This window comes from Brachyistius frenatus, unplaced genomic scaffold, assembly GCF_029030835.1.
Source record: "Brachyistius frenatus isolate BFR_SWC_R1_liver_20210118 unplaced genomic scaffold, ASM2903083v1 Contig_10, whole genome shotgun sequence".
Lineage (NCBI taxonomy): Eukaryota > Metazoa > Chordata > Actinopteri > Embiotocidae > Brachyistius > Brachyistius frenatus.
This window is the reverse complement of record NW_027210609.1, coordinates 318,450-331,697: the sequence shown is the minus strand read 5'-3', so window position 1 is coordinate 331,697 and position 13,248 is coordinate 318,450. Positions and strand designations below refer to the sequence as shown.

The window sequence follows — 13,248 nt, the reverse complement described above, 5'->3', positions numbered from 1 at the left end:
CACTCTACCCACATGGTGTGCTCATAACGGTCCACAGATTAAGGTTGGAACTCTGGACACTAAACAGTCACCTTCATGACTATGTAGTAAAACGGTGGGACCCTTGACCTCAAGTATTTTCAAACTGCGGAGGCCGAGGAAGCTGCATCTGTTGCAGAACGCTACACCAAAAGTGTTTATTGTTTACTGAGTAACACTATACTGCTGTTGGATAGAAATCAGCAGTAGGTTTATTGTGTGCATGAAACAGAGAGCATGAAAGCATGTTCATTTTTCAGTAATAAAACCAAACAAAGCTGACAGATATGTTGGCACGTGATGCTACGGTTGTGTTATGGTTATTTCCGGTGAGTAAAGTTGGGCAGTGTGATATGAGACATCACTAACCTGTTGAAATTCACGCACTACATTAATGTGCTAACAACTAAGTGTACTATATGTAAGTGTACTAACGAAAGAACATGAATTGAGACCAAGTACCAACCCACTTTGACATCACCCATTGGCATCTTGTTCATCGTCATCTTGGTTTTTTTGGAGCAATAAGTGACCATATTTGGATGAGCCGGGGAGGTGGATCTGACTGAGAACCCAAGGTCTTCTACTCTTGCCTACCTCATCTGCAAACCTGACTGGATCCAAAGAAGTCAATCAAACTAAATATGCCCCTAAATATTCCACTCTCAAAATCCTAATGTGGATATGAGGATTTTGAGAGTGGAATATTTAGGGGCATATAAGTATGGAATTATCTTCAGATTGCCCACCTACTAAACATAAGTAAATTTACCAACTGACATCATATAAACTTGTGGGGAAAAAAATGTATTGACTTTGTATGAGAGAAGTTAAATGGGGACCATAGAGAAAGAGGTTTTTGTTTTTGTTTTTGTTTTTTTGTTGTTGCTTTTTTTAGTGGCCTAAAGTGGTATTGCACCGTAAGTCACTTCACTTGTCTGACACAGAGACTGTATGTCCTTTTCTTCTAGAGTCCAGAGTCCATCCACTGAGGTTGAAAAGAGTTGAGTGTTTCATACTGGTTGGTGCTAGATTGGATCTGTTGGAGGGATGCTCTGGCGGGATTGATTTCTATGTTTTCTGCTGTCGTTGTTATGGTTGTTACGTTGTGATGCAAAAGAGAATGTGAAACTGTGTGATACTCAGTTTTTTGACCGCAACTGGTAGTTCACTACATGCTGCCTAACGTGTCAGTGAGAACGCACTTATGTCAACTCAAAATAACATGTGCAAGTACAAAGTACATAAATTGAGACAGACCCAGTTTTCCCTCAGTTTCAGGTGTGAAAGGTGAGCAGGTGTAAACTTCTTTACTTCTTTATCGCCATACCTTAATTACGTGTTTCATATATCTATTAACCATAAGTTTTTCATGCAGTATGTATGTCACTACTTTATTAACATTAACAAAGAAGTATTTATAGCTAAATTCATCTAAATGCCAAAATTTAAACTATACATTTTAAAATGAAGGATTCCAAAACTTTTCTTTTTGCCTTTTTCAACACCTTAAATTTACTGGGGAGAATGAATAATGAAAAGCAAAAACATCTACGTACAGTTAATATAAATGTACAATAAACAAAAACAAACTACCATTATCAGTGTCAACAACAAATTATTAAAAAAAACGCAATAAACATAAATGTTTTAGTTTGTGGTTTACTAAAGAGAGCTCTGTCCTTTCATGTATCATATTTGAATAGCGATCAGTTCAAATGATTTGAGTGTAGTTGGGGGGTGTCTGCACGTTTTCTTTACAAGGTTAATACTGCCCCAGAACCTCCACCAAGGCAGGTTGAACGTTGCCAGAGAGATTAAATCCAGGGCAAAAAAGTCAGAAGAAAACTCAGAAGAGCATTTTAACATTACGATAAACTCAGAGCTTCTACCATCTTTGATGTGGGGTGGCAGGGAAGCGGCACAGAGTGGTGCAGTGGTTAGCATTGTCCCCTCACAGCAAAAAGATTCCGGGTTAGATTCTAGGCCGGGGACTTTCTTTGCGGAGTTTACATGTTCTCCTAGTGCCTGCATGGGTTCTCTCCCAGTGCTCCGGCTTCCTCCCATCATACAAAAACATGTATCTCAGGTTAATTGATAATTCTACAAAAATTGCCCTTAGGTGTGAATGAGAGCGTGAATGGTCTTTGTTTCCATCTGTTTCTATGTGTTGACCCTGTGATAGACTGGCGACCTGTCCAGGGTGTACCCTGCCTTCACCCAAAGAGAGCTGGGATAAGCTCCAGCTCCCTCGTGACCCTGTTTAGTATAAAGCGGGTACAGATAATGGATGGATGGATATCATGGACATGAAGTGAAGAAGTCAAAGACCTATCTGGGTGAAAATGCAGTGATGTTTATTGGCAGAAGCTCAATCAATGAGTGAGATCACAATGCCTTAACTCTCACAAAGGCCCATACAGGAATACATTCTTCCAGATAAGGGCATCTGTCCTTTTGAGTGATTCTGCCTAACTGGGAGCCAGCCAGGCTGTCTCCAGTCTCAGCTTGATCACTCTAATCTTCGACAATTAGTTCATAAGGTCGTGGTGTCCTTACAGGGACCTTTACCCCACCTGCATCAGCAAATCAGAGTAGTCTCTGAGAGTGTCAGGCCTGAACAATTGAATTTCCCTGACACCTTGGTTTTTAGACAGTTTGGGTAACCGAGTATAACTGATTAGGAACTGCAATCCTCACTGTTATGGTTGTCTTTCAATTATTTATTCCTTGCAGTTTAAATAAAAGATGATCTTTGCGTTCTGTCTTCCCTCTCACTGGAATTTTCTATTTTGCGCAGTGTGTACAAGTCTGTGAACGTCTGAAATGCTTCAGGGTTTGAGGCTTTCTTTAAAGTTGCAGTAGGTAAGTCCTTTGCTGGAGTGCACAGACGTTTCAGTCTCTGTGTGGGGAAAGAGTGAGACAGTTGGCCATTATTAACTGTTACATGTTAACAATAATAGTCACACACACAAAAAAGTAACTTTTATGCAAATTTGGCATCAAATAATGCAAATATCCTGACTGCCAAATAGTTCATAAGTAACATGTAGCTTGCTAATGCATGGTGAACGACTGCACCTACAGTTCAGGCTGAATCGGTACAATTTTGAGTTTCATTGTATCATTGCCGATATCAGTGTATCAGTACTGATACTAACCTTACTAAACAACCGAGCATCACTGATCCACATGTAAAACAGTTTGTCAATGTCAGAATGAAATTCAAAGCTTCCTCTGTCTGCTACATTAATTTACTCAGTTATTCAGGCAACAGATATCCCTGGACTTCTTTTACCCAACAGAAACTATCTCCATCAGGAACTGATTTACGCATTCATGTTTTTTAGTTTGTAACCATTCCAAACTCTTTGACTTATGTTTGTCATGTGACTGTACCTGTTTCAATGTTCCTGGTGTGACACTCACAGCATACAGCATCCACAGGGGAACCATGAGTGTTGAAGAGAGAGTAAAGAACCCTCCAATGGCGTATCCCCACCAGGGGTATTCATAAGTATTGTTGAATTTGAGCGGCGTATATTTGACCACAGAGAAGAGAAATGTGAACTAAAAAAACAGATGCAAAGAGAAAAGAAAAGAAGGCATCAATCCAAAATTACCAAAATTCAGTTAGTTATTGCATATTTTATTTAGTGTAAAAGATCATTAGAGAGTGAGACTGATGTTCAGGCAAAGCACTGCATAAGCTGACGAATAATGTTCATAACAAAACAACTATGACTATCGATCATATCCTCATACCAACACTGTTTATTGATTCACCTCCATCAACAACTAATCCTCTTCTTTCTTTCACATGGAAACTTTTAGTAAGGTTAACTTTTGCTAATATCTAATCTCCATGTGCAGCTTTGTCTCTGTTCTATGTGGTATGAGACTTTTTCAACTAAATCTAATTGTATTACCGCTTATAATATATGTGTATTTTTGACACAAAAGAATAAAACAAACTCAAGTGAAATTATCAGGCCTTTAACAGGATTTGTGTTTTTGTCAGTGCAATGCTTGAAAATGATTGTGAATCTTGGTCTCAGTTTATTCTTAAAAGTTAATGTAAATAAATATTTCTTGGCCAAATATAAAAAATCTATTTGCCAAAAGATATCTTCAGGAGAACCATGGCAGTGATGAGCTTAAATCTTACACCAATTCATTAAACATTTCACTCAAGTGACATTAAATAGTCTTGAGTTGCTGTGCTGTGATTCTTCAGTGGAACTTGGATCCATCTGGTTGAGACATGGACAAGTTTCGAAGCAGAAGATTCTGGCAGCTGTCAGATACACTCGCTTGTTACAATAGCGTTAACAAAGTTAGAATGCAGGCACGCCTACATTTGTAATACTTACAGTGCATATAGCTGGTGTAAAGTACTGCCAGCAATATTTCATAAAAGGCCATGGTCGATATCCAATCATGTCCTTTATATTATCATACTGACGATCGGCACCTGAAGAAAATAAGTAGTGCAAGTTACTTTAGCATCACTGTCTTACACATTGTAAAACAATGCTTTATTGTGCTTGTTATAACACTTAACTGAATGGATTCTGTGAAAAATATTTCATTAACTACAAGTATTGTCAATTTTATGTGCATAATTTCCTCAAAACTCATACATACTTGCCAACTATGTAGATTTGGCGATCTCAACTAAGAGATTAAGAGATTTCTAATGTCATATCTGCAGTACAAACACAGGCGGTGACACCATAGAATGAAATTCTTACTTTGCTAATCTCCCTTTCACCTTTAACAAGAATTAAAAAATATATGATATTTAAAAACTTACAAGATATAGCAAAGAAAACAATAAGAATAGATATAGTTAAATAAAAATGTTGCAAATGCAGCAGGTAGCCAAAAAGTGCATTATACATCATTTCAAGTAGCAGTGAAATGTACATGAATTTACAGATAAATGGATAAAGAGGCAGTGAATGAATTCTAAAATGAAGATTTGTGGTTTAAAATCATGGTGTTATCAACCTTTCTGGTTTGAGCAAAGCTACTTATACTCATCAGACATGTGAACTGTAATGGGCCTCAAGTATATTGCTTCCGTAACCCTTCCAAATTTCAGATTAATTTACAAAAAACAATGATCACATTGAGAAAACATAAATTAATGTTGTGCTTTTTTTGTCCCATCACTTGCTAAACAAGCAGGCGGGAAACTACAAAACTCAAGTTAAAATAAAGCGCTATAAAAATAAAAGGTATTATTATTATTATTACGGAAAGGTACTTTTTTGTAAAACAGGATGGATAGATGTAAGTTTTTTCCAAGTTAAAACTGTTCCTTACCGTAAACCCATCCAATACAGAGAGACTGAAGAACAGCAAAAAGTAGGAGTGTCATCCCACTGCAGGCATAGTAGTCAAACAACTGGAAAATATAGAGGCCCCCCTGCAAATGTTAAGAAACAGTGTCCATTACTAAAAGTCAATCATACACCACTATGCACAGTGTTTGACCAGTGTCAAGAGAGATGGTTCATGTACAGGCTCAGTAAAAAGTACAATGTACTTTAGGTTAAAGGTCTATTATTCCTGTATATATGGTTCTTAAAAGCGAAATGTTTTGTCTTCTGTTCATAGATATATCCAAATGACAAACCTAATAAATGTTAACTTCATTTATTTCATTGATATGTACTGTAGATGAAGGCCAACTGTATTTGATTATGAAAATTAATATCTAAAACCACTCACCTCTGTCACCATCAGAAGGCCAATAAGAAAACTTCCAATACTGATGGCAAGAAGAAGAAGTTTACGGTGACAGTTGTTTTGAAAGAAGGAAGGATACATGTCAGAGATGGTTGTGACCAGCGCCTCTTGATAAACAAACTGTGGGGATGAGAGATTATTTTGTATTATTACAACGGAATTGTATTGCAGTATCTAAGAACTACATTACAAATTGACCAATACAACGTGATACTACCTCACTATCTAATCCTAAAAAGATGATCATAACGAAGAAGAAAATCGCCCACAGCTGAGGAAGCGGCATTAGAGCCACAGCACGAGGATAAGCAATAAATGCCAACCCTGGACCTGCAAATGTTCATGGAGAAAAATTGTCATGGTCTCAAGCTACTCACAACATTATTGTTCTGGGATTCTGAAAAACATGCATCGCCAGCCTTTCATACCTGATTCAGCCACCATCGATATATCCACTCCTTGCTCCTTTGCCATGAAACCAAGCACAGAGAAGATGGCAAAGCCAGCTATGAAGCTGGTTAAACTGTTTAACAGGCACAGGTAAACACAGTCTCTGTAGGTGAAATATTCAAGCGTTAGAAAAATTCTAGATTACAATAAGTTGTTGTAGGCAGTATGAACAAAACTGAATTGAGAGCAGCCAATAAAGACATAAAATTATAGACCTGTAGCAGTTGTTGTTGTACTTGTTGTAACTTCCTAATGATGTCAGAACACCTGTGCAAACTCCATAGGAGTAGAAGATTTGGCTGCCAGCATCCATCCATACCTGAGAGATTTGAATGAGTTTATGTTCAGTTTTTGTTAGTTAACATGCACGTTTCATACAAATTACATTTACATATTATTAATTGCTACTAGTAGGAAAACCTTAACAGTGTCAGCCAAAGTGAAAGCAAGCGACAGTATCTGTAAAATGTTCTACAACAACAATATTCACACTTCAAAGAGAAGCTCATACACTTTGGTGATTTTTTTTTTTTTTTTACTTTATCTGTTCAGCCACAATTAGGTTGACAGTTATGGTTTGAGTGCACTGTGTCAACAACTCTGAGAGGATTTGTCATCAAATTTGGTGCAAACATAAATTCTGATAAACTTGATGATCCCTTAACTTCAAATCTAATAATTTATAAGGTAGGTTACAACACACAATTATCAGGTCAACACGTTGTTGTTTTTTTGATCTATCTAATATATTTTTTAACCAAGTAACCGTGTACTGTATTGTGTTTAATGGTAATTAACAAAGGTTAGCTTGCTAACATGCTGGCTTAAAAATTAGCATATTATCATTGTAATTTTGAGTATTCTAGCTTGGTGACATTTCCATTTAGCTCAAAGCACTGCTCTGCCCTATAAACTCTTATGGACTTTAGGTCACCTGCTTTTTTGGCCAAGTGTCCCAAGTTAAAAACCAAGTGCAAATATTGACATACAGAGACACATATGGTAGAGGTGGCTGCCCAATAATCGTAATGTTGGTGGTTTGATACCCACCTCCTCCTGTCCACATGCCTAAATGTCCTCCGGCAAGACACTGAACCCCAAGTGGCTCCCGATGGCGAACCATCGGTGTGTGAATGTAGTCTTGATGGCAAGCACCTTGCATGGCAACTCAACCTCATTAGTGTGTGAATTGGTGAATGTAAAACAGTTTAAAAGTGCTTTGAGACTGCCAAGGTGATAAAGCACTCGACAAGTGCAGACCATTAACCATTTATATTGCAATAGTGGTATAAGAAAATACATTTTTAAGAGAACACTTTGACTGAAAAAAAATAGCAATAGCTGAATTTGTAACAGCAGTACCTGTGGATCGGTAAGGCGAGACGGGTCTGGGTAGAGGTAGAACATTATCCCCTCTTTGGCCCCCGGTAATGTAAGACCACGAACAAGCAACACCAACAACATCCCATATGGAAATGTGGCCGTGAAGTACACCACCTGCCGTCAGTATTTGTACCACTTTTTAAGATCAAATACTTTAAGGAAGCAGAAACGTTCAAATTAAATTGGACATTACAGTTAAACATTAGGTTTGTGATGTACCTTTCCTGTAGACTTTACTCCATTCCAGACACAGAAGTAACACAATACCCAGGCAAGAAGTAGGCAAAGTGCCAGGTCCCAACGAACATTGCCAATCTGATCAATTCCACCAGACAAGCCCAGGATTCTCCTCCTGTAATACAATTTAGTGAGTATTATAGACCTAAAAAAAAAAACGCAGGCCATTTCATGCTTCAAGTCATGATACTCACTCCCAAAATTCGACCACTGAAGATGTAATGTTTCCATGCAGGAGCAAAGGGGATGTTTGATTGTGGCCATGCTCAAAACAGCCATCTTGCATGAAAGGATAAATGGAGGTTGGGGAAATTGAAGAAAGAGGTAAACATAGTTCACAGCTGTATGTGTAATGAATGCTAAATAAAGTCTTGGTACCTGTGTTCCAGCTGTTGTTGCAGGTCGCCCATGGAAGCTCAGCCCTGAAGGATGAAAACAGGTAGAGAAATGTCCAAGCCAGTATGATGATGTAATACACCCCAGTGTACAAAACAACCACTTGGCTTCCGTAACCTAAGCCTGTGGAGAGATAGTTATGTCATACTGTGAAATCATGATCATAAATACTATTTAAGTTTATTGAGATAATTCGAATCGATTGAAGCTGCACTAAGCTTTTATTATTTAGGTCATTTATATTACCACAGACTCAATCAGGGACAGACGGTGGAGAGGTGACAGACGTGAACTGCCCATTCTGAAGTAAAATTTTGAGACACTTGTACCTTAGTATTTCTATTTTATTCCACTTTATACCACTTTATCTACTCCATTACATTTCAAGGTGGAATATTTCACTTTTTTTCCTACCTTTGCTTTATTTTAGTTAGTTACTTTTCAGCTTAAGAGTTAAAAACATAGGATAAGCTAATGAAATATAGTACATTGTTAAAAGTTAAAGTTGTGTGTGTGTGTGTGTGTGTGTGTGTGTGTGTGTGTGTGTGTGTGTGTGTGTGTGTGTGTGTGTGTGTGTGTGTGTGTGTGTGTGTGTGGAGGGGGGGGGTCATTTTTTTACCCATTTATTCAACATCACACACAAATGTTTTAAAAGTGCTCTGGTTTTTGGAGATGATAAAAATCCAATTTACAAACCCACCTTCAAAAAGCGGGGAGATTTTTCTCCAACATGTTATTCCACCCTGACTGGTGTACTGGCCCAAAGATGTCTCCAGGAAGAAGAGCGGGATGCCACAGGTAAACAAAAACAAAATATATGGAATAAAGAAAACCCCTAAAAAAAAAAACATATCAACAAATAATGATCACAATTCAGAAACGTGTGCACACAGATAATGTTTTTGTAAAAAGCATAGTAGTTGTCGAGCTAGGAGATCTGTTTATTCAGCTAGTCCTTTGAGGTTGGAGCCATTATAATTCTTTGCTGTTCACTTTATAAATACAACAACAGAATTTAAGTTTCTTTTTCATTGGTGTCATTAGCCATATACTGCCCAGCAAACCAACTATTAACCAAATATCATCTTAATCCCCAGAAAGACAGGTACATTGCAATATTTTATACGCAATGGAAACCTGGCCACAAAAACAAAGACTTACCTCCACCATTTTTGTAGCAAAGGTACGGAAACCTCCAGACATTTCCCAGACCAATGATGTGTCCAGCCACTGCAAGGATGAACTCTATCTTACTAGCCCACTGCTCCCTCTCCTGAGGTTTCTGTTGAACAGGTTCTGGTCTGTTCCCGGAGTTCATCAGATTCATTTTCACATGGGCGTTTCGTGTTTGATCCATTTCTAGCCTGAGTAAATATGAAAGCAGTGTATGTCAGTACATATTACACCAGAAAACATACCATGTTAAATACTGAAAACACAGTATACACGTTGGACTCTGTTCCATGTTCCCAGTGATTTAATTCATCAGGTCTCTATTCAATATTAAATTTTTCCACTGAAGAGGGATTATTACATGATATACTAGATGCTGGACCTGAAGGGGGGAAACGACTATAAATCCCACTTTCGACCATTAGGAGACATTATGAACTAAATGTAAAGATTGGTGTTGATTATGATTACACTGGAGACAGCCTGGCTGACTCTCAGTTAGGCAGAATCACTCCAAGGACACATTCACATCCTTATCTTAAAAAAAATATTTAATTATAATTAGGCCGTTGTGAGACACATTGTTGTGATCTTTCTCCTCGATCAAGCAGCTGCCAGTAAACATCACTGTATTGTCACCAAGAAAGGTCTCCTTTGATTTCTTTATTTCATCTACACAATTTCCATCACTTGCTGGAGGTGACTTCACTCTGAGCTAAATGCTAACTTTGGCATGCTCGCAATCACATGCAGATGTTAAGCAAGTATTTACCACAGTTTAAGATGACATACTGAATATATAGCGAATATTTAATAAGTATAGCTTAGGCTCATAGAAATGACATTAGATTTACAAGTACTTGGTCATTAAACAATCCAATTTAAATGTTTATCTGACAATGACACTGGATGACAAGTTATGGGATCATTATTAATCATTAATGACCCTACTGATCCTATGGTCAGTCGATACAGGACTGAATAGCACTGTAATCTTCTAATCTATATACAACGTATATAAGTATAATATTTTTGTAAGAGTAGCATCTAAAATTGAAAGACTAAAAATCCAAAATCATGAGCTATTTAAAACAGCACTATCTTAAAACTAACAAGGTCAAATAACCAGATAGACAATATGTGATACTGTCTGCCAATTGTTTATTTTGTTATAATTTTCTGCTTTTCACCAAAATACAATCTTCATGCAATCTTATCTGAATTGCATTTAATCCATTTTTCATCAGAATTATTTTATCTCTAAATTAAAATGTTTATAATTAACAGATAACTAACAGATAAGCCTTATTAGATATGCAAAAAAATTACGAGAATACATACACCTCCACTTAATTCAAGATGTTTTAAATTTAGGATCAAATACATTTCCTTTACAGCAACAAATGGGAACACACAATACAGTTAAGATGTAATATGTATAATCTTTGCCTTCAATTTTACATTTCGATGTATAGCTGCAGTAAAAACTAAGTATACTCTGGATTTAACTGCTTTAATAACTACTTCAAATATTTGTATTAGCATCTTGAGAAAAAGTAAAACATGAGCTAAGTTTTTACTTTAAAATAAGACGTCAAACTTAAAAGATGCACACTTTACCTTGAGAAGCTCAAATGGTTCGTCCTCTGGAAATAAAACGCCTGCCTTTCTCCAAAAATAAATTGAGTGAAAATGGGTGTCTGTGAGGAGTGGCCACTGAGACTAACACAAGCAATTTTTTTCTTGAGAACCAATTGAAACCAGTGCCGTGCACACCCACACCCACACCCACACGGCACACCCACAAAATTTGGTGTCTGTTTTGTCTGTTTGTCAACAGATAACCACTTGGGGGGGGGGGGTCCTTTATCTGGGGGCCACAGGCTCACATGCAGCACATTTGTTTCCCCCTGTTGTTCTAGAGCCAGGTCACTTTAAAAAAAAAAAATCGTTTTAGTTTATTTAGGTAGTTCCTAGGTAGTCATGAATCAACAACAATATCTGTTTTTGTTTAGGAACGAATTGATGCAAAAACAGTGCTGCTTACTGTGCATCAATTATGTTTACAAGTATTTCAGATCACTGTATTTTTACAAAGTTCTGCTGACTTCTGCTGAGTGTGAAGGCTACCACAGACAGGTTTTTCCAGCTTTTGTTTCATGTTACATTGCATAACAAGAGGAACAAAAACACAGAATCAGAGGATAAGATTTCTTTCGTTGCTCAGTCTCATTGTTCTCTTTAGTAAATTAAAGCTACAGAGATTTTAAAGGGTAAGTGGTCTGCACTTATATTGTTAGCAGTCTCAAAGAGCTTTACAATTGGCCTCCCACTTATCCATTCAGAACATAGTTACACACCAATGGTGACTGAACTACCACGCAAGGTGCTCACTTGCATTTGTTAAATCTTGGGGTTCAGTCTCTTGCCCAAGGACACTTTGGCATGTGGACAGGAGGAGGTTGGTATTGAACCACCAACCTTATGATTACTGGGCAACCACGTCTGTCATCTTAGCCACAACCAGCCTTTTTAAATTAATCATCTTGTATTGATCATTTCACAATTATAAGAATAAAGAAGAGTGAAACAAAAAAACATACTTTCAAGTTAAGGCAGTTCGACAGGTGCATTTTAACATTGTCTGCTGGATTTTCTACAAAAATGAAGACAGGACTCACAAGGGGTACTCGATTAGTAACACAAAAAGCAGAGTAGAAACACCAGTAAAAGATCAACATAAAGTCCCCAAAGCAGTTACAGTAATTAATCCAGTAAACATACACACAGAGAAATCAGGACAGGTAGTACATTTTTAGACCTGGAGAAAAAATTACTGTGAGCGTGAACCAGTGTGGGCTGGACAAATAAACAATAGACTGAAGCTCACTCACTAACTTTGGCTAAATCTCCATGCCCACCACTCCGCGACTGATAGGTCCGTTAGCGTCAAGTCTGTGCGGCCTTGGGGCTGTTCCACTGTCAAATTGTCAAATCCATGAGGGCAGACTTTTATTGATTAATTTACACTACCACAAACTCAATCAGGGACAGATGGTAGAGAGGTGACAGACTTGAACTGCCCATTCTTTGAAGCAATTCAAAGCTCTGAGGTAGAGGGACTCCATCAGCCCCCCTCAATATTATTGACACAGCAGTTAACTCAATAGAGCCTGATGAGGTGCCCAGTACCTCTGCTCCAGGGCCATCCACTACCCCAAACCAACTGTGTGGGGGCTCTAAAGGGTCCAAACCCCCAAAAAAGAAAAACCGAGGTTGTTGAGTACCTACAGGAATACACAGAAGGCAGGACAAGAGGCAGATAGAGGGATGAAAAGAGAGAAAAGGATGGACTAGCTTACTGTTATCTTTGAGAGATCAAAACACTATTCAATTTTAGTGGTTTGAATATTTTAATGAATGGTTATATATTTTTGGGGTTTGTTTGGAAAAAATAAAAATAAAAAAAATAAAATATATATATATATATATATACATATATATGTGACACATACTCTGTTTTCTTCAATCAAATGATCCCTAAGTTAAAAGCTGCATGACATTAAACGTGAGTTGCCTATCTCCTGTTTCGGTGTAGTATTCTTGAAATGGAGATTTCCAACATTAATATTGAAAGTTTCCTTTAAAATTTGTGGGTGCAAAACAGAAATGCATGTTGAAAAGCAAAAAAATGTATGATCCATATTCAACAAGAATCCCAGATGGCAGTAATGTTTTAAGTGTAAAACAAGGTTGTGGTAGCTGATATTAAGGGAAACTAACTACATTTTCCCACAAGTAGTTTATCTACACAACAAAATAGGCCATATGTCA

The 13,248-nt window shown here is 37.5% G+C and overlaps 1 protein-coding gene across 5 annotated transcripts in view; it reads right to left on the bottom strand.

Moving 5' to 3' along the window:
• LOC138616434 (sodium- and chloride-dependent GABA transporter 2-like) overlaps positions 1-11,116 on the bottom strand; it is a 318,896-nt gene extending 307,780 nt beyond the window's left edge. Inside the window, exons 1-15 of one of the 5 annotated variants that reach the window (XM_069690723.1) lie at positions 11,035-11,116; positions 9,403-9,605; positions 8,942-9,076; positions 8,224-8,364; positions 8,040-8,124; positions 7,828-7,960; positions 7,588-7,722; positions 6,447-6,544; positions 6,204-6,334; positions 5,993-6,105; positions 5,758-5,895; positions 5,350-5,452; positions 4,392-4,492; positions 3,418-3,588; positions 1,547-2,920 (exon numbers count right to left, since the gene is read on the bottom strand). In XM_069690723.1, coding sequence (XP_069546824.1) covers positions 2,756-2,920; positions 3,418-3,588; positions 4,392-4,492; positions 5,350-5,452; positions 5,758-5,895; positions 5,993-6,105; positions 6,204-6,334; positions 6,447-6,544; positions 7,588-7,722; positions 7,828-7,960; positions 8,040-8,124; positions 8,224-8,364; positions 8,942-9,076; positions 9,403-9,598 — 1,845 coding nt within the window. In that variant the 5' untranslated portion in view covers positions 9,599-9,605; positions 11,035-11,116 and the 3' untranslated portion in view covers positions 1,547-2,755. Of the gene's footprint in view, positions 1-1,546; positions 2,921-3,417; positions 3,589-4,391; positions 4,493-5,349; positions 5,453-5,757; positions 5,896-5,992; positions 6,106-6,203; positions 6,335-6,446; positions 6,545-7,587; positions 7,723-7,827; positions 7,961-8,039; positions 8,365-8,941; positions 9,077-9,402; positions 9,606-11,034 lie in introns of those variants that run through there. The other 4 variants (XR_011310593.1, XM_069690722.1, XM_069690724.1 and 1 more) reach the window with 4 other exon arrangements.
• Positions 11,117-13,248: the final 2,132 nt, after the last annotated feature.